This window comes from Saccopteryx leptura, chromosome 1, assembly GCF_036850995.1.
Source record: "Saccopteryx leptura isolate mSacLep1 chromosome 1, mSacLep1_pri_phased_curated, whole genome shotgun sequence".
Taxonomy (NCBI): Eukaryota; Metazoa; Chordata; class Mammalia; order Chiroptera; family Emballonuridae; genus Saccopteryx; species Saccopteryx leptura.
The window spans coordinates 105,067,454-105,090,319 of NC_089503.1; the positions used below are offsets into that span (position 1 = coordinate 105,067,454).

A 22,866-nucleotide genomic window follows, 5' to 3' on the forward strand; every position below is an offset into this window, starting at 1 on the left:
TAATGTGGCCATTCTGGACTGCAGACTCCCTCCCTGGGTTTGTTGCCATTCTCACTGGTTGTTACTATTGTTGCTGCTGCTGCTGTTCCTGCTGCTGCTGTGGTGTGTTTAGTGACTTTTCTGAATTAATTCTAGGAAACCTGTGTTTTTTATCATGTATGGCCACTGAAGCCTCTGCTCAGTTAGCCTAATAGTCATTTAATGAATAGACAGAGAGGTCTTTAAGTGCCGTGAACCACTATGTCTCCCAACCTTTGCTGAATTTCTCTGTGTGTGTGTTTTAGAGCATGCATTCCCTGATCAGAGAGGCAGTTTATGACTCTGCCTTAGCCTTATTTTCCTGCTCACACAAAGCCCGAAAGGAGAGATTAGGACTTTCTTGGGTCCTTCCTGGGCATTTGCAGAGCTGGTATGTGCACATGACCTTCTAGAGTCCCAGAAATTTGTCAGAGCTTTTCAAAGACCCCAACAACATTTTATGTTGTTGTTTTTTACTTTTCTTACTCAGCTCCTCTTAGTCCCAATTGGAACCACTGCCTCTGGAAGCTGCAAGATTTTTAAAAATCCCATTCTTTATTTTTAACAAATACCCTAGCAAGAAGGCTGTTTGCACAGAGAACATTCTGAGTCAGGTCAAATAAGACAAGCCCTGAGGTTGCAAGTTTATGGGACATTTCCGACAGGTCACATAGTGACAATTCTGTGAGGATGTGGCTTTCATGGAGAGCTCAAAACCTATTCTGTCCACTCCCGTTGGCTTTATTAGTCTGCTGGTTTTCATCACTACTATCCTGGCTAGACTGCTGGTTTCTAAGGCTACTGCAGAGATATGATGGGGGGGGGGGGTGGAAATAGGGCCAATTAAAATGCCATAATAGTGTGCTTAATGGGATTCAGTCATTCTTCTTAAACAAATTCTCCCCAGATTGTTGCAAGCTTTGGTTAATGTCTAGAGTTCATAAAAAGCTGATTTCTGTCCATTTTGTTCATGTTCTCATTGCTGTTCTAGAGGGCTGAATTTTTCAGAGGTTCTTACTCCACTGTTCTGTAAATGCTTCTCTTAAAAAAATGATTATAAATATCACCTTGATTCAGTTCTGCATGTTTTGTTTTCTTTCTACTCACATAGCAGAATATTTCCTCCCTCCTTTCTCCTGCAGTCAGAGGAGAAATATGGAAAAATATGTTTTCTGATTTTTTTAATAGTTTCCTTGTTCTATAGTGCTACGGAGGAAAGTATCAGGAGCAAGATGGACCCAAGCTGTTTCTTTCCAAATAAGTAAATAAAACCAGAAGCACAGTGTGTTTACTCCTGTGCTAGTCACAAAATAAACAAGAATTAGAGATGTGTTTGACTATGGAGAGTCGAAAATGGATATGGAGTACTCCAAAAAAAGAGGGTTTTGTTTGTTTGTTTGTTTGTTTGTATTTTTCTGAAGCTACAAACGGGGAGAGACAGTCAGACAGACTCCTGCATGCGCCCGACCGGGATTCACCCGGCACGCCCACCAGGGGACGAAGCTCTGCCCACCAGGGGGCGATGCTCTGCCCCTCTGGGGGGTCGCTCTGTCGTGACCAGAGCCACACTAGCGCCTGGGGCAGAGGCCAAGGAGCCATCCCCAGCGCCCGGGCCATCTTTGCTTCAATGGAGCCTTGGCTGCGGGAGGGGAAGAGAGAGACAGAGAGGAAGGAGAGGGGGAGGGGTGGAGAAGCAGATGGGCGCTTCTCCTGTGTGCCCTGTCCGGGAATCGATCCCAGGACTTCTGCACACCAGGCCGACGCTCTACCACTGAGCCAACCGGCCAGGGCAAAAAGAGGGTTTTTATCTCCGAGTTTCCTACAGGGAGAACAGTGGAGCTTTGAAATGAGCCAGGTTTGTGATGATGATTCAACCCCTATTTTCACTTCACCAGCATTAAACCTTTCTCAACCGCTTTCTTCAGATAGCAGGTACCAAAGGAAATGAGATGCACAATAAACCCTTGACCAATCCCTTTCTTGAGAAAAACTGGAATTGATAAAGGATCACCGTGACAAACTTCGCAAGCCAGGGCATTTTAGGGAGTAAGTTGGAGGTGAATTTGCATGCATGATCTCACCTAGAAACTCCAGCCCCAAAGCATATAAATAGGTGACGTCTCACCCTGCTCCAGGCCCAGCCGTCTCTAAACACTGAGACCATGGCAGCCCTTGCTTCCACACTGCTGTCCCTGGGGTTGCTTCTGTGTCTTGGACTGCTGTTGACTCCTGCCAGCGCGGCACAGGACAGTGACAGCTGCATGTTCTTCAGCTCAGTCTTCCCCACCATTGGCAGAGGCATCAGGGCCCATCCAGCCATCTATGAGAGCAGCACAAACTACACAAGTGAGTAGAAGCCCTTCTCTCTGTGTCTTCCTTCTCTACGGGGATTGCATACAGAACATAACTCCCAATCTCTGCTCTCAGTGACTCAAATGTGCGCTTTTGACCTGGATGGGAAGTGGGGATAAAAAGAATGAGAATGTGTGAGAGAGTGGGTTGGGTGGGAATATTTTTGTATGCTCCCTGTGCCTACAGAGCCCTGGCTAGCACAAACCCATGGCAGGCCCCGACTCAAAATCACCATGTTTATTATTTTAAGGGATAAGAATTGCCCCACAGTTTGTAATCTTTTCACATACCCTGTGATAACACCATGCCAACTGTGGATGACTGTATGTTGCACAACCCACAGAAGTACTCTTTGCATTTAGTCCACAAGTGAAAAATCTAGTTCACTGAACAGGGAACGTATTACTGTCCCACCTTCTATGTATAGGAAGAGCCAGAAGCTGAGAGAGATTAAATGACTTGCTCAGGGTCTTACTGCTCATGAGGGACAGAACTAGATCTTCAATCTTTTTCTTTTCATTCCTAATCCAGCACTTCTCTTAGAGGTGCCTCGTAATACTTTATAAATTTCCCTTTGGGGATCATTTACACCTACAGGTCAAGGCAAGTGCTTTCTAATTACTTTCATAACAACACTGAATAATGGTGGCTTATATGCAATAATTCCTTTAGCCCTCGTCACAACCTCTTAGGCAGTGACCGCTGCCATTCCCATTTCGCAGACAAGAAAACAGAGGTGGACATGCTGGCGACTCGTTCCTGTCACAGAGCTGCTCAAATGCTGGAGCTCGGATATGAACCTGAGCACCCATGTCAGAGACTTTGCCCTCATATGCCTCTCAATTACAGTAATAAGAGCTGATACTTCTTACTACGTGCTAGGTACTGTTCTAAGGGTCAATGTTATTATCTTCCCATTTTACAGATGGGGACTGAGCCACAAATAGGTTAAAGTTTTACCCAAGATCACTAGTAACAATGCTAATATTTGAATCGAAATAGCAGTCCAGCTTTGTTCAGCCAGGCTGCCCAGCTTCAGAGCCTGTCTTCTAATCTACTATGTCATCCTGCCTCTCCTGGACCTCCAACCAAATTCTGCAGGTGCCATCAGGGTGACACCCACACCCATGGTCTACAGATCCCAGACGTTGGCAGGAAAACAACCACAGCCTGCCTTCACTCAGCCATGCCAACTTGAACTTTTTTCTATTTATTTCATGGGGATTGTAACTAAATACTTCAGCTGTGATAAGGCTAACTGTGTCCTACTCGCTCAGGCAGTGGATCCTGTCCTACAGGGCAGGGAGGATAATCTAGTAACTCAAGGTGAAGACAAGGAGGGCATATGTGTGACCTTGTATACTGAGAAGGAACTGTGAGGCCGGCCAGGGGGACTCCTGCAAGAGAGATTATAGATCTCTGACTTAAGATAACATATCACAAGGTGAAGAGTGTTGTTGTTGAAATAGAAGAAACAGAAACCTAACTTGTGAAGGATTTTGGGGGGAAGGGATTATGAGTCTTCTGAAAGTAGGGAGAGAAGAAAGAAGAATTAAAACATGATCAGTAGGACGCCTTACAAGGGTAAGACCCTTGAAAAGGAATGCACTGGGTAGAAGGGAAGTCACTGCACTGACAGAGGCTGTGGTGAACAGAGGGAGAGGGGAAGGAGGCAGGACCCGGGGTGCACTGAATGCTGACTGCCCGCAGTGTACCAGCTCCAACTTCATCTCAACGTGCATCCGCTCTGTGATGCACTGACTGTAAGAATGATTCCAGTTGAGTCACACCTCTGCCCACAGAGGTGTGAAGTGCCAGGCGCCACACCTGGGGTTACACAACAGTCTACATGACTTCCTTGTGGAGTGCCACCGCTGGACACAGCTGGCTGGGGCACTGGACTTAGGGAGATGGAGTAAATGCCCACCCAGGCCAACTTCTTCTCCTCCTTATTTTGATTTTGAAATTCTCTAAATTTCAGGATTTGTGCCCACATTGGTAAGTCATGTATAAATGGCTTGGCAGGTCCCAAGACACAGTTGCAGCTCAGGCAATATCTTAAAGCTGGTGCCCAGGGTCTTCATATCCCTGAAAAAAACTGACAATGCAGTATTGTTTATGTTAAGACTGTAGTAGTTAATCATTGGCCTCCAATTTTTTACTTGTATAGGCAAGAGGGATGTGACCTGCCTGCCTTTTTCCTGAATCCTCAGCTGTTAAGGGCACTCCCTATACAACATTGGACACACAACTTTTAAAATCCATCAGTTAGTAGTTACTTACTACCCTCCAGGTGTCCAGCACTGGGCGGGCCAGATACTGACACAGGTGAAACCGCCATCTGTACTTGAGCCATAATGGGATTAAGCGCTCTACTCCAAAGTAACAAAGGTCAACATTTCAGGAGTAAGAGAGAAAGCAGGCTGAATGGGCCCAGAGGTGAGATGTAACAGGTAGGATGCAGAGAGTAAATGAGGGTGCAGTGCATGGTGAACACAGGTAAGGACCCTGCACCGACCGCAGCCATGAGTAAAGGCCAGCGCAGGTGGCACAGGTGTGATGCAGGTGGCTCAGGTGGCACAGGTGTGATGCAGGTGGCTCAGGTGGCACAGGTGTGATGCAGGTGGCTCAGGTGGCACAGGTGTGATGCAGGTAGCACAGGTGGCACAGGTGTGATGCACATGGCGCAGGGTGTCTACAGGGCTGGAGAAGCCTGGCTTCCCAGAGCGGGCCTGAGCGCACGCGGCAGAGCCAGTGCCGGGTGCCGCGCAGACAGGGCAGAAGCAGACATGCACGGATGCTCTAGGAAGAAGGGCCCTAGGACGGGTTGGGAGAGGACTGTCTCCTGGTGGGAGTGTTGTGCATGGAAGTCTAATCTGGCCACAGCCTTAAAGAGAAGAACGTGGAGAGCAGAAACCCAGATGCCCAGGAGAAAACTGAGGGTGTGAGCGAGAGGCTGGGAAAGCAAAAGGCAGACAGAGGCAAGAGTGTAACCACCGGACAGCTGACAGACCTGGTGATCACCTGGATGACACCATCACTTGCCCCAACACACTACACCGTCACGCACATTTAGGACAAATGTCAGGCTTTGGGCCGAGCTAGTCAGGGCCTGCAGGATCTGGCTCCACTCACCTTAATTGTCAATAGCAAATACTAGAACAGAGAAGTGTTTTGTGCTACCAGTAAAAACACCTGCAATTTATCCAACACCCACCACGTATCAAAGTCTTCGCATTGTTCTCTTTACTCCTCCCAGGAACCTTTCAAGATAAAGTATCATGATCTCCGTATCATGAAGGATGATGTCACTATCTCCAGATCTAGAATCAGGCCTGATGCAAAGTGAGCATTCTATAAATATTTGTGGGATGAATGACAAAAAATGAGGAAACTGAGGCTGAGAGGGGAAATGCTGTGTTAGAGCCAGAATTGAGAACCAGGACTGTCAGACCCCATTGTGCTACACGATCGATTTTCTTTGCTTTGTGAAAGAGAAGTCCTTGGAGGAACGTTGGCTGTTTGAACATGCCCTGGAAAACACCTGAGCATGAGGACTTCCTTCGGAGGAATCTTCTAAAACAGTCTCTTGAAATTCCATCATTGCACATCAGAATGCTGAAATTAGCAAGTGGAATTAATAAGTGTCAGTGGTGGCCCCTGTGAGTGCCTGCTGGGTGAGGTCAGGAGAGACTCACCTGAGTGGAGAAGGTTAGGAAACCCAAAGGGGTCATTGGACCAGTACCTGGACTAGAGCCCCAGGGACCCAGAGACGCCTCCTCCCACACCCTCGCTTAATCCCAAGTACAGATGGCGGTTTCACCTGTGTCAGTATCTGGCCCGCCCAGTGCTGGACACCTGGAGGGTAGTAAGTAACTACTAACTGATGGATTTTAAAAGTTGTGTGTCCAATGTTGTATAGGGAGTGCCCTTAACAGCTGAGGATTCAGGAAAAAGGCAGGCAGGTCACATCCCTCTTGCCTATACAAGTAAAGGGGACTCCCCCTCCCACATCCTCAACAGAGAGCAAGAGCTTTCACTTCTAGGACTAGGAAATGGGCTTTGCTTCAACTTGACAACAACATTCCCAATTTTCAGGAAACACTTCCCAGGAGGCCCAGTGGACCCTGTCACAAGCATCAATCTCGACTCTCCCCACGTCCCTCCCCTCCCCCTGAAAGATGGGCAGAGTCATTTATCCCCCTCACCTGACAGAGGAGGATAAGGGCCAGCCCAAGTCTCCCCTCAGGGATGCCGCAAACCCAGGGCCAGAGCACAGTTCTCCCGTCTACCTGTTACTGCAGGAAGTTTAGAAAACAGAAAAGCACTGGGAAGAACATAAAAAATTGTCTGCAATCCCACTACTGAGAAATCACGGGGGTTTGCATCCTGATGGCTTTCCTCCCAGACTTTTCTCAACTTCTTTTACAAAAATAAGACCCTCCTACGCCTGACCAGGCGGTGGCGCAGTGGATAGAGCATCGGACTGGGATGTGGAAAGACCCAGGCTCGAGACCCCGAGGTTGCCAGCTTGAGCACGGGCTCATCTGGTTTGAGCAAAAAGCTCACCAGCTTGGACCCAAGGTCGCTGGCTCGAGCAAGGGATTACTTGGTCTGCTGAAGGCCCACGGTCAAGGCACATATGAGAAAGCAATCAATGAACAACTAAGGTGTCGCAATAAAAAACTGATGATTGATGCTTCTCATCTCTCTCTATTCCTGTCTGTCTGTCCCTATCTATCCCTCTCTCTGACTCTCTCTCTCTGTCCCTGTAAATAAATAAAATAAAAAATAAAAAAAATTAAAAATGGGACCCTTCTACATGGACAGGCTATGTGTAACTTTCTCTTTTTACAGTTAATTTTGATTTTCATGACCTGCATCCTTTGTCTTACTATGTAGATGGCTGATTGTCCTTGTCATGTCTTCCTAGTCTCAGTTCCCGTGAATAACAACATCAACTCTGTGGTCCTGCGAGCACTGGACACAAACAACAACTCTGTGGGCCTCTGGCTTCACCCAGACCGTAGCTGCAACAGCAGTGTCCTGTATCGCACAAGGGACTCGCAGGATGGGCTCTTCATGGCCAGATGGAGGTCTCCTTCTTCAGTGAATGTAACCACAGTCGAGATACAGTAAGAACCTACCCACATGTGGTTTGCTTTGGCTTTAACGATTTGTCCTGGGTATATGCAGTTTTCCATGATCTTGGAGGGCTCAAAATACAATCCAGACACAATGTGGAAAATTCAGTACTTTTACCCCTTTCCTGACTCACCATCCTTTACACACACAGACACACACACCAGGTACGCACAACATGAAAAGAAAGAACTGGTGTTAAAGACAATCAGAGTGGCCCTGGCCATTCGGTTCAGTGGTAGAGTATTAGCCTGGTGTGTGGATGTCCCAGGTTCAATACCTGGTCAGGGCAAACAGAAAAAGCACCCATCTTTTCTATCCCTCCCCCTCTCATGAATCTCTCTCTTTCTCTCTCTCTATCTCTCTTCCCCTCCTGCAGCCATGGCTCCATTGGAGCAACTTGGCCCCGAGCACTGAGGTTGGCTCCATAGCCTCCACCTCAGACACTAAGAAGAGCTCGGTTGTTGAGCAACGAAGCAACGCCCCAGATGGGCAGAGCATCCCCTCCTATGAGCTTGCCTGGTGGATTCTGGTCTGAGCACATGCAGAAATCTGTTTCTGCCTGCCCTCCTCTCATTCTTAAAAAAAAAAAAAAAAAGACAACCAGAGCAAGACAGTGGTTAAGGCAGAATGAATGGATACATATAGACACACTTAATAAGACATATGTACATAGAGTAAAGATTTTATTCAGGACCACTGCAATAGGAGAAAAGGGACCTCAGTCTAAAACCAGGCTCCACTGTGACTACAAAATGGGCAAGTGGAAATCTATAGCCCAGGAGCAGGGTGGGGGTCAGTGAATGAAAATTACTAAAAGGAAATAGCAAGGCCTGTAAGGGGAACTTTGGCTCAACTAACCGAACAGGATCACTGCGCAAGGCAGGCCAAGGTGATCAAATATTACCCGGGGATGGCAGGAAATGAGGTACTCAATCAGATGCTAAGGGTTATCAGATATTAGGCGTATGAGGTTCTTGCTAAACTGACTTAGCAGGGTTCTTCTGAAACTGGATTTTCAAGCAAGTGCACAGATGGGTTTGGGAGCAGCTTCCAGAGACTGACTCAAGTTGGGTCAAGCAAAGAATCTTTGACACCAGGCACCCTGTTTGCTTCAAATTCTCTATGTTCAAACTGAAGAATCATTTAAAAAAAAACAGATTCATTTTGGAGGCGGCTTGCTAACTGAAAGTATGATGACTGTGCAATGACTGTTTCCTAGTGTCACACCAATGGGACACACTCTCATTCTGAGGTGACCCCAGCTGGGGCTCACACATTACACTTTAACAAAATATCTGCCTCCCAGCTAGGGATCTGTTACCAAGTTCACCCTAGAAAACCCAATGTTGAGAGATGCTTACAGTTTTGGACTGCCATTTCGCGCTGAAAGAACCAGTCTAACCCTCAGGCCATGTCCGCTGTGAACGCCACCTAGTCTTTGTGAACAATGGTGGTGAGGATGCTGTCAAGCCATCCACCTGCGCCTGCCATGCCCAGGGCCTGCTTGGGCCCAGCTGGCCCCCGCAGAGCGACGTGCAAGAGTGAACTCCAAAGGAGCTGCTACAGTCCAGCCTCAGTCAGAGCCGTCTCCCAGAAGCCCGCCAAGGCTAAAGGAGAGCAACGGCTCTCCTTCCACCTGTCCTCATTCAAGCCTCCACCCTCCATGCAACAAAACACCAAGCAGTGACAATCTGCAATAGAAACAGCACGTCCCCACTGACAGTGTGGTCTCCAGGGCCTCCCGAGCCCATGCCCACTAGGATGCACTGGCTTCCTCTCTTGTTTGCGATGTCCATGCACGGCCTTCATCAGCCAGGCTGATGCGTAGGGGAGCAGCACACATGACGCAGAAAGCAGGGAGCCCCGCTGTGCTGGGTAAGGCACAAAGCGAAGTGAACAGAGGCCCCTGGCCATGCACTTCACAGTGAGGCTCGATGAGGCAAGGCCTGTGCAGAAATGACAACGGGTATTCCCTAACTCCCAGAGAAGCTCCAGATCCCTGCGTCCCCTCCCCCAGCCTCCACTGCTTGTCAGCACATATCAGCCCTGGGATCAGTTACTGAATTCGTCAGCTGATGATTCATTTAAAACCTGTCTCTCTGAAGGGACTGTAAGTGCCACAGGGTAAAACCACACCTGTCTGTTTCACCACCATCCCCTCAGCACCAAGCACGACACTCTGCGTGTTGTGCACCCTCATTAATTATTTGTTGAATGGATGAACAAGAGGCTGATATAATAACGGACCCTACTAATATAAGGACAGGCCAACCTCTACGGAGCATTTAATGAACATTAAGCAGCTACTATGCATCAGTGATTGTTGACCACAGAAGCAGCCATCAAGGAGCTGCCCTTCAGGGGGTGCTCATAGCAAGATGTGTCTACTTGATAAAGATCTGTCTGGGTTATGGACTCAGAAAAAATGCCTTCACAGGGTAACTGAGAAGTCTGTAGCAGGCAAGGTCCAGACAGACACTACAGGCAGAGGGACTGACTCGAACAAAGGCCCCAGTATGCACCAGCCTGTGAGGAGTTCAGGGTGGTGAACCTGGTTGGGTGGGGGATGGACATGATCTTCCGTGGAGCAACATCACAGTTAGCATCTTAGTTAAGACAATGTAGAGCAGACCAGTATTTAAGGATCTGCTAATTGTGCGGTAGAGAAAGTAAGCACAGATGGAATTAAGAGGCGGGGCCCCTAGGAAGGCAGAAATGTGAGCTGAATGTGTGAAGTCCACAGCTGAGGCCCTCACATCCTCTGTCACTGATTTACCTCCACAGAGCCTTCGCTCTCAATCCCTACAACGAGGCTACATTTTCTTACCTGAAACTGAAAAACCAAGGTAAGTTCCTCTGCAGCACGGAACGTATCTGACAGTGAACTCCATCACTCTGGAAGTTACTTTGTGGGTGCCCTAGAAAAAGTCTTCCTGACTCTGCATTACCCAGACATCCACCAAGCCTTCTGAAAGCACCTTGAGACCTAGTAAAACTAGTTCCACCCCTTAATCTACGCCCGCCCATAGAAAATCATCCCCAAGATTCTGCCTGTGCCCTGGGGCTTATATTCTCACAGGCACCTGTGGCTACAGAGTCCTGCTTCTCAGAAGCCGTTTCTATTTAGTGCCACAGAGACGCCAGCAGGAAAGTCAGCTCCTTCGGCGATGTCCACCAAGACTTCCCTCACACATAGCACCTTCAAAAGGATAGCAGACTGTTTTTATTATTATTCATTTATTTATTTATTTTAAAAGACAGAGAGAGGAAGTGGGAGAGGAGAGAGAGAGAGAGAAAGAGAGAAGGGGGGAGGAGCAGAAAGCCTCAACTCCCATACATGCCTTGACCAGGCAAGCCTGGGGTTTTGAACCTGTGAATTCAGCATTCCAGGTTGACACTCTATCCACTGTGCAGGTCAGGCAGATAGCAGACTGAGGCGAGCGGGCAGATTTGCACAAAGAAGGGATGATAGCAGAGAACTGCCCAACACTTTATTTGTTCTCAGAATGGCCTTTGGCCACCACCACAGCCACCAGGATTTTCCACTGGCCTTTCACCTGCCTGCCCTTCCTCTCCTGTCTGTCCCCTTTTCTCTCACCTCCCTAGGGAGCTAAAACAAATTCAAGAAATTGAGGCTCAGAAAATACAGGTAATTGGCCTAAGGCTGCACAGAAAGTTGATGGAAAGGCTAGGACTCAAGTTTCACATCTTAACACTTTTTGCACTTTTCTCAGACTTAAATCAAACTATAAAGACAACCTTTTTTTTTTTTTAGTGAAGTTTTTAAAAACAAAGTTCAAACAAAAACAAGAAAGATGAGTCTTTCTCAATGTCCAGAAATCAGTCCCTCTCAGGAGCCCTACTGAAATGTGTCTGCTATGTGGCCAGTTCCCTGCAAATATGGTCAAAAAGGACACCTGTCATCAAAAACAAATTTTAAGGTGATTGTGCCCAGTGAAAGTATTATGAGAATGCCTGAACTATCTCCTTGGCTGCTTCCCCTCTGAGAAACAACTGGACACTATTTTTCTTTCTCAAGGACAGTTTCAAAATGACCACGAGTATAGTGCTAAGAAAGGGAAGAAAAAGTTTGCTTATAGTCAGGAATCCTTAGCTCCAGGCTAATAAAACCAAACAATAGAAAAAGATAAAAAGTAAAGTGGTTATGTCAGATGTCCTGGCTTCAAGATGCCAGAGAAACACTTGCCCTGGGGAAATGCTAAATGAGATAAGACAATGTCACAGACAACAGACACTCTCCTGGAAGCCACTGTACATTTCTCTGCTTCTTCACAGTCCCCTCTCTGGTCCACTCAGACCCTCAGAGGTATCATTGCCAACTCCAGTTTACCAGGATCAGACATCCCACCCACCTCTCAGGCTATAGGCCTGAATTTCTCTGCTTCTCAGCAAGGCAACCTCAGGAAACCAATGTGTGGTTGGTCCGGGCATGGGAAGATGAACCATGCCTCAGAAACCACAGAAAGAGATTCAGGGGCTTGGACAGGGATTCTTCCCATTTACTTAAAGCAGGATTAGCTGTCCTCAGGTCTTGATGGCCACTGGTTCTTACAAGCTTCACCTGCAACCTTTGATATTAGAGACAAGAAATAAAATTGTGCCATTGTGGATCATATCTGCATTGGTGGCTCTAATACAACAGTAAGGACACTTGCCTGACCAAGTGGTGGTGCAGTAGATAAAGCATCAGCCTGGGACACTGAGGTCCAAGGTTCAAGTGAGGATGCAACAGCTTGAGCACAGGGTTGCTGGCTTGAGCATAGGATATAGACATGACCCTGTGGTCACTGGCTTGAGCCCAAATGTCATGGCTTGAACCCCAGGGTTGCTGGCTTGAGCAAGTGGTCACTGGCTCAGCATAGCACCCCAGTCAAGGCACGTATGAGAAAGCAATCAGTAAAAAACTAAAGTGATGCAATTACTGATTGATGCTTCTCATCTTTCTCTCTTCCCCCCCCCCCTCTTAAAACAAACAAACAAAAAAATGTATTTCCCCATGTATAAGACGCTTCTATGTATAAGACACACCTTAATTTTGGGGCCCGAAATTTGAAAAAAATATTATATAAAGTTATTGAATTCAAGTTTTATTCATCATAAAATTCATACAACTCCTCATCACTGTCAAACTCCCATTCATTAGCTTGTCCTCATCTGTGTCTGATGACGATCACTGTCTACAACAATGAGCACAAAAATAAGTGCAAAAGAGCAGGAAATGCCAAGTAAAAAAATCTACAACCACTGTATAAGACACACCCAGTCTTTAGACCCAAATTTTTCGAAAAACAGTGCATCTTATTCATGGGGAAATACGGTCGTAACAACACTTGAGGGCTAACAACCCACAACAAATTCAGTAGTTATATAAACTAAGAATAAATTCCTTCTCCTGCAGGACTGTAGACCTAAGGGTAGATAGCGTTCTTACTTTTCTCCTTGACATTCTTTACCCCATAGGTTTCCCCTCCTCTGTACACACTTGGCCCTTGAGAAGTGCTTATTGAATTTTGCTCATGGACTCTGGTTCATGTTCCCAGAGGCGGATTAAGGTTGGATGAGGCCCCGGATGAAGAAAAAAACATTGGGTCCCTTAAAAAAAGAGAGAGAGAGAGAGAGAGAGAGAGAGAAGGAAAGTAAAAATACTTGGTGACCATATTTTTAAATAAATAAAAAATATTATGTACTATTAATGTTAAAATTGCACATATGAAACCAAACTTGATGTCATTAGAAAAAAGGATAAAGTTGGGGTTTTGCAAGGCCCTGCAGAAGTCGGGGCGCAGGGCATGCACCTGGTAAACTCACCCTTAAATCTGCATCTGCATGTTCCATCAGATTAGCTTTGTGTCTCTAGTGCCCACTTACCACCCAACAGAGTTTCTGATGCTAATTATTTATTTATTCAGTCATTCTGTTTTGCTTTTTTTCCCCAGCAATGATCATAAGCACATTACCCTCCACGGTCTCCAAGTCCAGGCCAACCACAACCCAAATCCCAACCACAACCCGAATCCCAACCACAACCCGAATCCTAACCACACCCCGAATCCTAACCACACCCCAAGTCCTAACTGCAACTTCAACTCTAACCGTAACCAGAAGCTTGGGCAACAGAATCTTCCTTGGCCCCATCACAGACACTGTTCAGATCCTGCTCATCTTCCTCACCAGCAAACTCCTCTTCTAGCAGAAAGCTAGGAGAGCTGCTGTTCCTGCCTCTGCTGCGTCCCTCTCCGTCCAATCTCAAGTCAGGGCTCCATCATGTGATTGGATGAAGCCCTTATGTTCTCAGATGTACAGCTCTACTGACAACTCTACTGCCACCACTTTGGACCAAAAAGGAGACTTTGTTGATCCACTCACTGGTGGGCTTGGGCCACACAGATGTTCAACTGGATCTTTTCAGGACAAAAATCGGGCTTTTTGTAACTATCAATACTTAGACCTGGTCTGGTGTAACCTGGAGTTCTGGCTCTGATTTAACATGCTGATGGCCAGTTCTATAGCCAATCCAAACTTTTATTCATTGTCAAATGAGTCCTGTGTGTCCACGAGTCTCTGTGGGAAAAAATCGTTCCTCGCTCAAAATGCTCTCAGATTTTTTACCAAACCACTTGTGTTACACAGAGCTTCCATGACTCGTGTGACTCAACAAGCTAAGGAGAAACAGCCCTCATGCTACTAGCAACACCAGCAGCATTTGAAGGGCAAGAAATAGGAATGCACCATGTTTGAGCAGCAAGTATTGGGAAGATTATGGCATAATGGCGTTATTTTCTGTCATACCAAATAAACTAGATTTCAAACAAGAATAATGTGTTAAATGCAAATATCTTTAATAAATGAGTAACTTAAAATGCAGAGAAGATCTAATTTACTTCATTTCTGTGAGCATTGAAATATTAGTAGAATGATGAGAGTGTGTACACTTTTAAAGCCAAATCTACAGGTAAAATTTTCTCAATTTTAATATTCCTCAAGTGCAAACTGGTCATTTTCTCCTAATGATGTTTTCCACTAGAAGAAATGGGCAAAATGTTTATAATACTCATAATACAATGTAAAACCCAAAGAAAGCGTGGTATTTCCAGTATGTAATAACCAACCAAGTTTTCTTTTCGTAACTACGCTAAGCTCCGGGATGCTGGCATGCAGTGGCTGGCCTTCCTCAGGGCAGCCTCTGTCCACTTCTACTTTTCCCTTTAATAGGCCGTGCATTCCTAGTTTTTAGGTCTTCTATTGTTCTGAAAACTAGACATTTTGAATATTACAAGGCGGTAACTCAGAAGGGAGATCAGACTCCCGCTTCTCTCCACGGTGAGCTGCCATTGCTTGTTGAGTGACCCTTTGTTTAAGCAACTTTTGTACATGACTTTTGCAAAGACAGCATTCTTGTGGTGTGGTCACTGAAGTTCTTTTCTGTTAACACAGTGGTCAGCCAGTGACCTGACAGATTTTCTTAAAATGTCAAAATGTGATAGCCTTTATTCATTTAGCATTCCCCTAATAGATGTGAGGGGCATTTTTTTATTAGATTCTAGAGTTGTAGAAAGGTTGACTGACAGTTTTTGCCAGCTTCATGGTTGCTTCGGTGGAGGGACCAATTCTTGGAGCTCCTTCTGCTACAATTTTCTGTGACATCACCCAGTGGCTATGTGTGTCTGCAGAGCTCTCTCACCATACTAAGCCTCTCACCTGCATCGTCTCGTTGAATCCCCACAACAACCTCTGAGACACATAAACCGTGTTACAGATGAGCACACTCAGGCAGGGGGAGAAGTTATTTGCCCAAAGTCACTCAGTGAATAAGCATGAAGAGTGGTCTATTCCACTTCAGAGCCTGCATCCCTAGCCCAGACCCACTGAGGGTTGAGTGGCTCTGGCATCACCTGAAAGCCCCCAGAAGAACGGGCTGCCTGGTCCTAGGACAGGAGAGGTCTGGGTATCCCATGCTGACACAAACAGGTGCCAGCTTCAGCAGTACCTCACCCCCTGGCCCACCTCCCTGCTACCTCCATGGCAAATGGCAGTGAGTCCTGACCCAGCCAGCTAGGAACAGCTGAGCGAGTGACTCCATGCTCAAGCTACCAACCTTGGGCTTCAAGCTAGTGACCTTTGGGCTCAAGCCAGCAACCATGGGCTCATGTCTATGATTCCACACTCAAGCTGGTGAGTCCACACTCAAGCCGGATGAGCCCACATTCAAGTTGGCGACTTGGGGTTTCAAACCTGGGTCCTCTACATCCCAGTCCAACGCTCTATCCACTGCACCACCTCCTGGTCAGGCCAGACGGTTTCTTATTGTCTGCCAACACTTGCATCAATTTGTAAAATAAATGTTGAAAATATAAATAATTAAGGAAAGCCTTATTATTTCATTAGAGCAGGGGTCAGGAAACTTTTTGGCTGAGAGAGCCATGAACGCCACAAATTTTAAAATGTAATTCCATGAGAGCCATACAACAACCCGTGTGTACGTGATGCATTATCCAATAAAAATTTGGTGTTGTCCCAGAGGACAGCTGTGATTGGCTCCAGCCACCTGCAACCATGAACATGAGCGGTAGGAAATGAATGGATTGTAATACATGAGAATGTTTTATATTTTTAATGTTATTATTTTTTTATTAAAGATATGTCTGCGAGCCAGACGCAGCCATCAAAAGAGCCACATCTGGCTCGTGAGCCATAGGTTCCCAACCCTTGCATTAGAGCAATAGTTTGGTAATTATCTTTAAGCAGAAACTTGGAAGCTAGACTGCCTGGGTTTGATATCATTTGATCTTGTCCCTTACTAATTGTGGGAAGTCATACCAGCTACTTAAATGTGTACCTTGGTTTTGTTTTTTGGGTTTTTTTGGAGAAAAACAGTACTTGCCTCATAGGTTGTTGTGTTTGTATAAAGCCCCTCCAACAGCACCCAGCACAAAGAAAGCACTATATAATTATTTAATGCCCGAAAAAGCCTCACAAATGATACACGGATGCATAGGAGAGCCAAGTATTTTAACAACATAACTATTTGCAAATAAAACAGTGGCTCTAACAAGGACTAAAATTACTGATTTATAACTGTTACAAATGGCTAACACAGGACTGTTCACAATCTTTCTCCCTCCAGCCTTTCTTCCCTGCACCCTCCAGCTTCTGAGCAGAAGGTACTCTAGCCTTCAGGGGCAGCCCTAGGTGTCCTCTTTTCCTGGGGAATCTAAATAATGAACAAAGGATTTAAATTATTCTACAGAATAAAAAGTTGAATCAGGAGGGTTAAAATTAGAATTATTTTACTTCTGATGGCTGGACTGTGTTTCTCTGAATGTGGCTCAGCAGTGGAACTGGGACATATGAACTGCCCTGCTTTTATGTAAGTTACAGCCATAGAGATAGATAGAATGAAGTTAATATATATATATATATATATATATATATATATATATATATATATATATATATACACACTTGATATAAGTGGGATTTAACAAATGCAAAAATATCTACATATTTGTCTATGCATACATATATCACCTCCACTTAAAAACAACCATAGATCTGGCCCTGGCCGGTTGGCTCAGCGGTAGAGCGTCGGCCTAGCGTGCGGAGGACCCGGGTTCGATTCCCGGCCAGGGCACACAGGAGAAGCGCCCATTTGCTTCTCCACCCCTCCGCCGCGCTTTCCTCTCTGTCTCTCTCTTCCCCTCCCGCAGCCAAGGCTCCATTGGAGCAAAGATGGCCCGGGCGCTGGGGATGGCTCCTCGGCCTCTGCCCCAGGCGCTAGAGTGGCTCTGGTCGCAATATGGCGACGCCCAGGATGGGCAGAGCATCGCCCCCTGGTGGGCAGAGTGCCGCCCCATGGTGGGCGTGCCGGGTGGATCCCGGTCGGGCGCATGCGGGAGTCTGTCTGACTGTCTCTCCCTGTTTCCAGCTTCAGAAAAATGAAAAAAAAAAAAAAAAAAAAAAAAAAAAAAAAACAACCATAGATCAGATAGATGCTTGAGTCCATCAAACTCAAAAGCCTTTGACTAAAATAACAAAAATATAGACAAAGCACATTTAAAGAGCTTAGAAAAATTTTGAAGTCATTATTTTAATTATTGATCATATTTTTCTTTTTAAGCCAAACAGACATAGATTCAAATCCCAGGTCCTCCACTTACTCTGTGACTTTGACCACTGTAACTCCAGACTCCTGGTCACCGAGCCAGCACTAGCTGCTGCCTGAAGGACATGGTGACTAAGACACCAGACACGTCATGGCTGCGTGATGTTAACTCACCAGCCAACAAGTGCCAAAAACCAGAAGTCAGTTATCTGCACAGACATCAACACAATCTCAAATGTGGGTGGAAGATGTTATACCCTCACAATCTGGTTAGGGTGCATTTTTTTCATTTTCTAAACACACTTCTCTCCTTCAATAATGGAGCCTTGACTTTCTCCCTCATACTCTGGGAATTATTAAAGGTTATTGTGACAACAAATTGGGTCCTTGTTTGCTAAAAAACACATACAGTACTGCCTCAGTGTTGCCACAGGTCTATTCAGGTCTACATTCCACAAGGAACCCTGTTCTCAGAGGCCATACAGGTGCCACGATAAAAGGCATTCTCTCTGCAAGACCAGCGGAGGCCCACCCTGCCTAGGTCAGACCTACTCTCCACGAGCTGCGACAGTAACTATAAACCAGTCTTACTGTTTATCCTGTTATAAAGGGAGCCACTTACCAGTGAGCCTGAACCTGGGCCATCAACAAATGACAGATGACAGTGTGGCCTGGAGGACAGCAGTTTACTGAAAGATCCTTGATTCAGAATCCCAGTTTATCTTTACTTAAGTGAGTAGCTGGGGACTAAAACAAATTTTACCTGCAAATGGAAATGGAAAATTTTCAGGTAAAGTTGGGCAGATACCCAGGCTTGGAGGGATACTAAGGGATTTATTTTATGTCATGGTGGCTATTCTCTGAGCTGAATTATGCACATAAAGAATACCCACTTTGTGAAGTATGTTTGAAAAGTTTGGTATTCAATCTCAAAAATGTTACAAACCAGGACCAACCAGTGCTTTAGAGATGGCGGGCACTGTCACTAATTCAATAACTACTTATTCAGCACCTGCTATGTACCAGACACCAGGCTGGGTCCTAAGGCAACAAGAGTAAGGCACACAGGGCTCTGGCCCTCCTGAAGTTGACATCCTTGTGCTTGGGATGGACAATAAACTAAGGCAAATATATAAGACAAAAGAAATCATGTATATGGGCCTGACCTTTGGTGGCGCAGTGGATAAAGCATCAACCTGGAACACTGAAGTCGCCAGTTCAAAACCCTGCACTTGTCTGGTCAAGGCACATGTGGGAGTTGATGCTTCATGCTCCTCCCCTCTCTCTTTCTTTCTCTCTCTCTCTCTCTCTCCTCTCAAAAATGAATAAATTAAAAAAATAAAAATAAATTTAAAAAAGAAATCACATATATAATTTTAAAACTGCAAGATAGGGGGTTAAGTAGGTATTATATTTGAAAACAACAGGATTTCTACCTATACTGAGTGATCAAGAGGGTGACATTTAGGTTGGGACCTGAAGAATGATTGGTTTTAAGAAGTGGTGGGGAGGAAGACAGGGACAGCCTTGAAGACAGAAGGTAACAAGGGAAAATTCCAAAATGTCCTCTATCAAAATACAGCAGGCTAGAGGCAAAGACCAGGAGGATGAGCAGCGACCAGCGCAGACACAAACCAGCGGAAGGCGGCTCACGGTCCTGAGCAAGGCTGAAACTCTGGATTGGCTCCAGGCAGGCGTCTAGGACAGTGGTCGGCAAACTCATCAGTCAACAGAGCCAAATATCAACAGCACAACGATTGAAATTTCTTTTGAGAGCCAAAATTTTTAAACTTAAACTATATAGGTAGGTACATTCCTTATCGAGGTAGTGCCCACACATGGTATTTTGTGGAAGAGCCACATTCAAGGGGCCAAAGAGCCATGTGTGGCTCGCGAGCCGCACTTTGCCAGCCACTGGTCTAGGAGAACCCACATCAGACCACCATATCCTGCCTCGCATAACATTTCAGACCAGGGCCCACAGCCAATCCGGACAGCAAACACTTCTCCCTTACAGACCACCCCTGCCCAGCACTTTCTCCCCTTCACCTTTTCCTGCCCCTTTACCTCCAGCCAATGTGAATGCTTTCAATAAATGTATATCTTTATTCCCCAAACTCATCACATGGAAGAGCCCACCAACCCCAGGATGGCAGGCATGCTCACACTCCCATCTTCCCCTGCTGCTGCTGCTGCCAGTGTGGACCACACGCCCCAGGACCGGGTCTGTCTTTGGCTAGTATGTGGCTCAATAAACCCTTTCTTTCAGGACTTTTGGCCTTACAGGTATTTTGTTCTGAACAGGCAGAACACGCAAAGGTCTTGAGCAAGGAATGAGATGGGTCTACCTCAGGACCTGAGAAAAGGCCGGTGTGACCAATACCCAGTGAGCAAGAGGCTGGGAAGGAGCCGGGTTCACAGAAGGCTTGGCAGGCCAGTGTGAGGAGTCGGCCCTTTGTCTTACACACAAGAGGAGGCTCTCAAGGATCAACAGGGTCCGAGTGGAGAAGTGGTGGCAGGAGTGTGGGAGAACAAAGTGAAGGCATGAGACCAGTACGAGGCCACGTCCATGACCTCAGCAAGAAATGGTGGCAGTTGGACTGGGGCAGTGGCATTGGAAATGTATATATAACAAAATCATTATGTATTTTAAAGGTAAAACCTTTAGAACTTTGGCAGATCAGAGGTAAAAGGGAGAAATCAAGACCAACTCCCAGATTTCTGGCTTGAAAAAAATGAGTGGATGATAGTGGCATTTTTAGGGAAGACTGGTGGAAGAATACATTTTGAAGAAAAAAAAATCAGGGATTCACTTTGGAAATGTTAAGTTTGAGATGCCCAAAAGATACCCCACTCCTCACCTATGGCTCTATCTGTGGACAAATAAAACTTTGAAAGGTAAAAGACAAAACCAGCCTTCTATTTCTTCAGGGTATATTGGGCCACAGTGCTCATATTTATTTCTGAAAAATGAAAAGGGTTTCCCAACTTAGTTCACATATATCATACTAAATGGGGAATTTTCACTAACTAATAAATTGGTTGAAAGGTGAACTTGGGCTGAAGTACTGAGGACTTGTTTCTTGGGCATCTTGAAGAATACAGGCCTGGAGCCTGACCAGTGGTGGCGCAGTAGATACAGCGTCAAGCTGGGACACTGAGGTCCCAGGTTTGAGACCCCGAGGTTGCTGGCTTGAGCGCAGGATCATCATCAGCTTGAGCCCAAGGTCACTGGCTTGAGCAAGGTGGTCACTGGCTTGGCTCTAGCCCCCCAGTCAAGGCATATAAAAAAAAATAGAATTCAGGCCTGGAATTTCGTTTCTTTAGCCAACAACCAGGGGGGAAAGCAGTGTTCCAATTTTCTCTTCAATGAGGCTACTCCTCCTATCTCATTGGTGACAGGATGCCAATGGGAACAGGTTGTTTTGAAGGACACAGACCAACTGTGGAACGGCATGAAAGCACAAATTCTGCTGAAAACCCTGTGGTGTGAGAACCGCCTTCGCTGCTTTCCCCTGTGGTGGCTGCAGCTCTCGGCAGCTACATCGACACAGTGTTTATCTGGGAAGTTTTCCAAAGTGTCTTGCAACAGAATCTTGCTCAAGTTAAATTGTGTGAAGCTAACAATGATTTTTTCTATGTGCAAAGGAGCCTAGAAATATCCCAGACATAACAAAAGCAAAATCAACACAGTCTTTTTCCCATCTTTGAGATAATTCCATTTTCAGGAGGAATGTCAACATTTGGAGTTTAAAAAAAAAACAAAACACCCATCCCAATCTAGTCTATTAGTGACCACGAGTACAACAGACCATATTATTCTGGCCATTTTTATAACCTATTGGCGGTGATGCCATCAGTTAAGGCAATAGAAATGACTGCTGAATTCTAGTCTTTCTGGACACAATGATATAGTCAATGTAACTTTTCTTAACTACTCACCTTGGAGTTGGTTTTAAATTTAAAGACTCCTGCTTCAAAGATTTACATGTACCTACCAACAAACCACACCCATCCCATTAGAAACTATCACTGCTGCTCTGATTATTCACTCCTGGAAAATGAAACGTGCTTCACTCCCCTGCAGTCAAAAGGGATGTGATGTGTGCGCCCTGCCTCTCTCCGCAGCCCCATCACCTGCCATTTGCACGTCATACTATAAACTAGCAACAGATGTGTAATCCCCTTCTTGTGAGTGTGGGATGGATCTAGTGACTTGCTTCTAAGGAACAAAACACAGAAAAAGTGCCTGGCCTGTGGTAGCGCAGTGGATAGAGCACCGACCTGGAACGCTGAGGTTGTGGGCTCCAAACCCTAGCTTGCCTGGTCAAGGCACATACTACAATCAATGAACAACTAAAGTGAAGCAGCTAGAGTTGATACATCTCGCTCCCCTGCCCTTCTCCCCCCTCTATAAAAATAAATTGTTAAAAACAAAACACAAAAAGAATGACCAGGTTCCGAGGAGGTGACTCTACCTCGCTAGTGCTGTGCTCACTCCCCACTGGCTCTCCCTGCCGTCCTCCTGCTCACTCAGATGAGCAAGCTCCTGACCTCTCACGGCAGGACCAGGCCCCATTGTGGCTCTACAATTGGTTTCCATGCTTCCCTTCATCTAGCTGCTTACCTTCCCTAAGAAGCAAACATGCAAAACGTCAACAGCTCCCGTCCCTTCAAGTATAAAAAACAAACTGAGTCAAGTCTCTCCAGACTGTCCCCATCCTGTATTACCAAGTAGCTTCCCATTAAACGCTCACACTCCATCACAACCCTATTAAGGTTAACCTGTGCACCATAGTCCAAATATACTTTCCACATCCCACCAGGTTCACTGAGGGAAGCTCACCTTTCTGTAGCTACTCCCTCTTTTCTCCCAAATTCCACACCACCACGCTCCCAAAACCACCACTTTAAGCACCATTTGGGACTTACCACATTGCCACTAAACTTTTCCAAACCTTACCACCCCATAACAATCTTACCCTTCTCTAAATCAGTATCTACTCATTTGGTATTAAGATCACAGAGATATAAAATCTGACAACAGGCAGAAGCTACTCCAGAAAGCATCCAACCCAAGCGTTCATCTGCGAGGCTCAGGGAATGACACAAACGAGCAGTGACAGTTCTGGGACGAGAACTCCAGCTTCAAAACTTTGTTATTCAATTCTACAAATATTTACAGATGTTCACTATGTATTAGGCACTATAAAATTTCAATGGTTTCC

General features: G+C 45.9%; 1 protein-coding gene across 1 annotated transcript; it reads left to right on the top strand.

The window, feature by feature from the left end:
* Window positions 1–2,156: 2,156 nt before the first annotated feature.
* PLET1 (placenta expressed transcript 1) lies at window positions 2,157–14,396 on the top strand. The gene is made up of 4 exons (XM_066360775.1): window positions 2,157–2,364; window positions 7,304–7,505; window positions 10,300–10,361; window positions 13,473–14,396. Exons 1-4 carry the CDS (start codon window positions 2,181–2,183, stop codon window positions 13,724–13,726), a joined length of 702 nt encoding a protein of 233 aa, XP_066216872.1. The 5' UTR covers window positions 2,157–2,180; the 3' UTR covers window positions 13,727–14,396.
* Window positions 14,397–22,866: the final 8,470 nt, after the last annotated feature.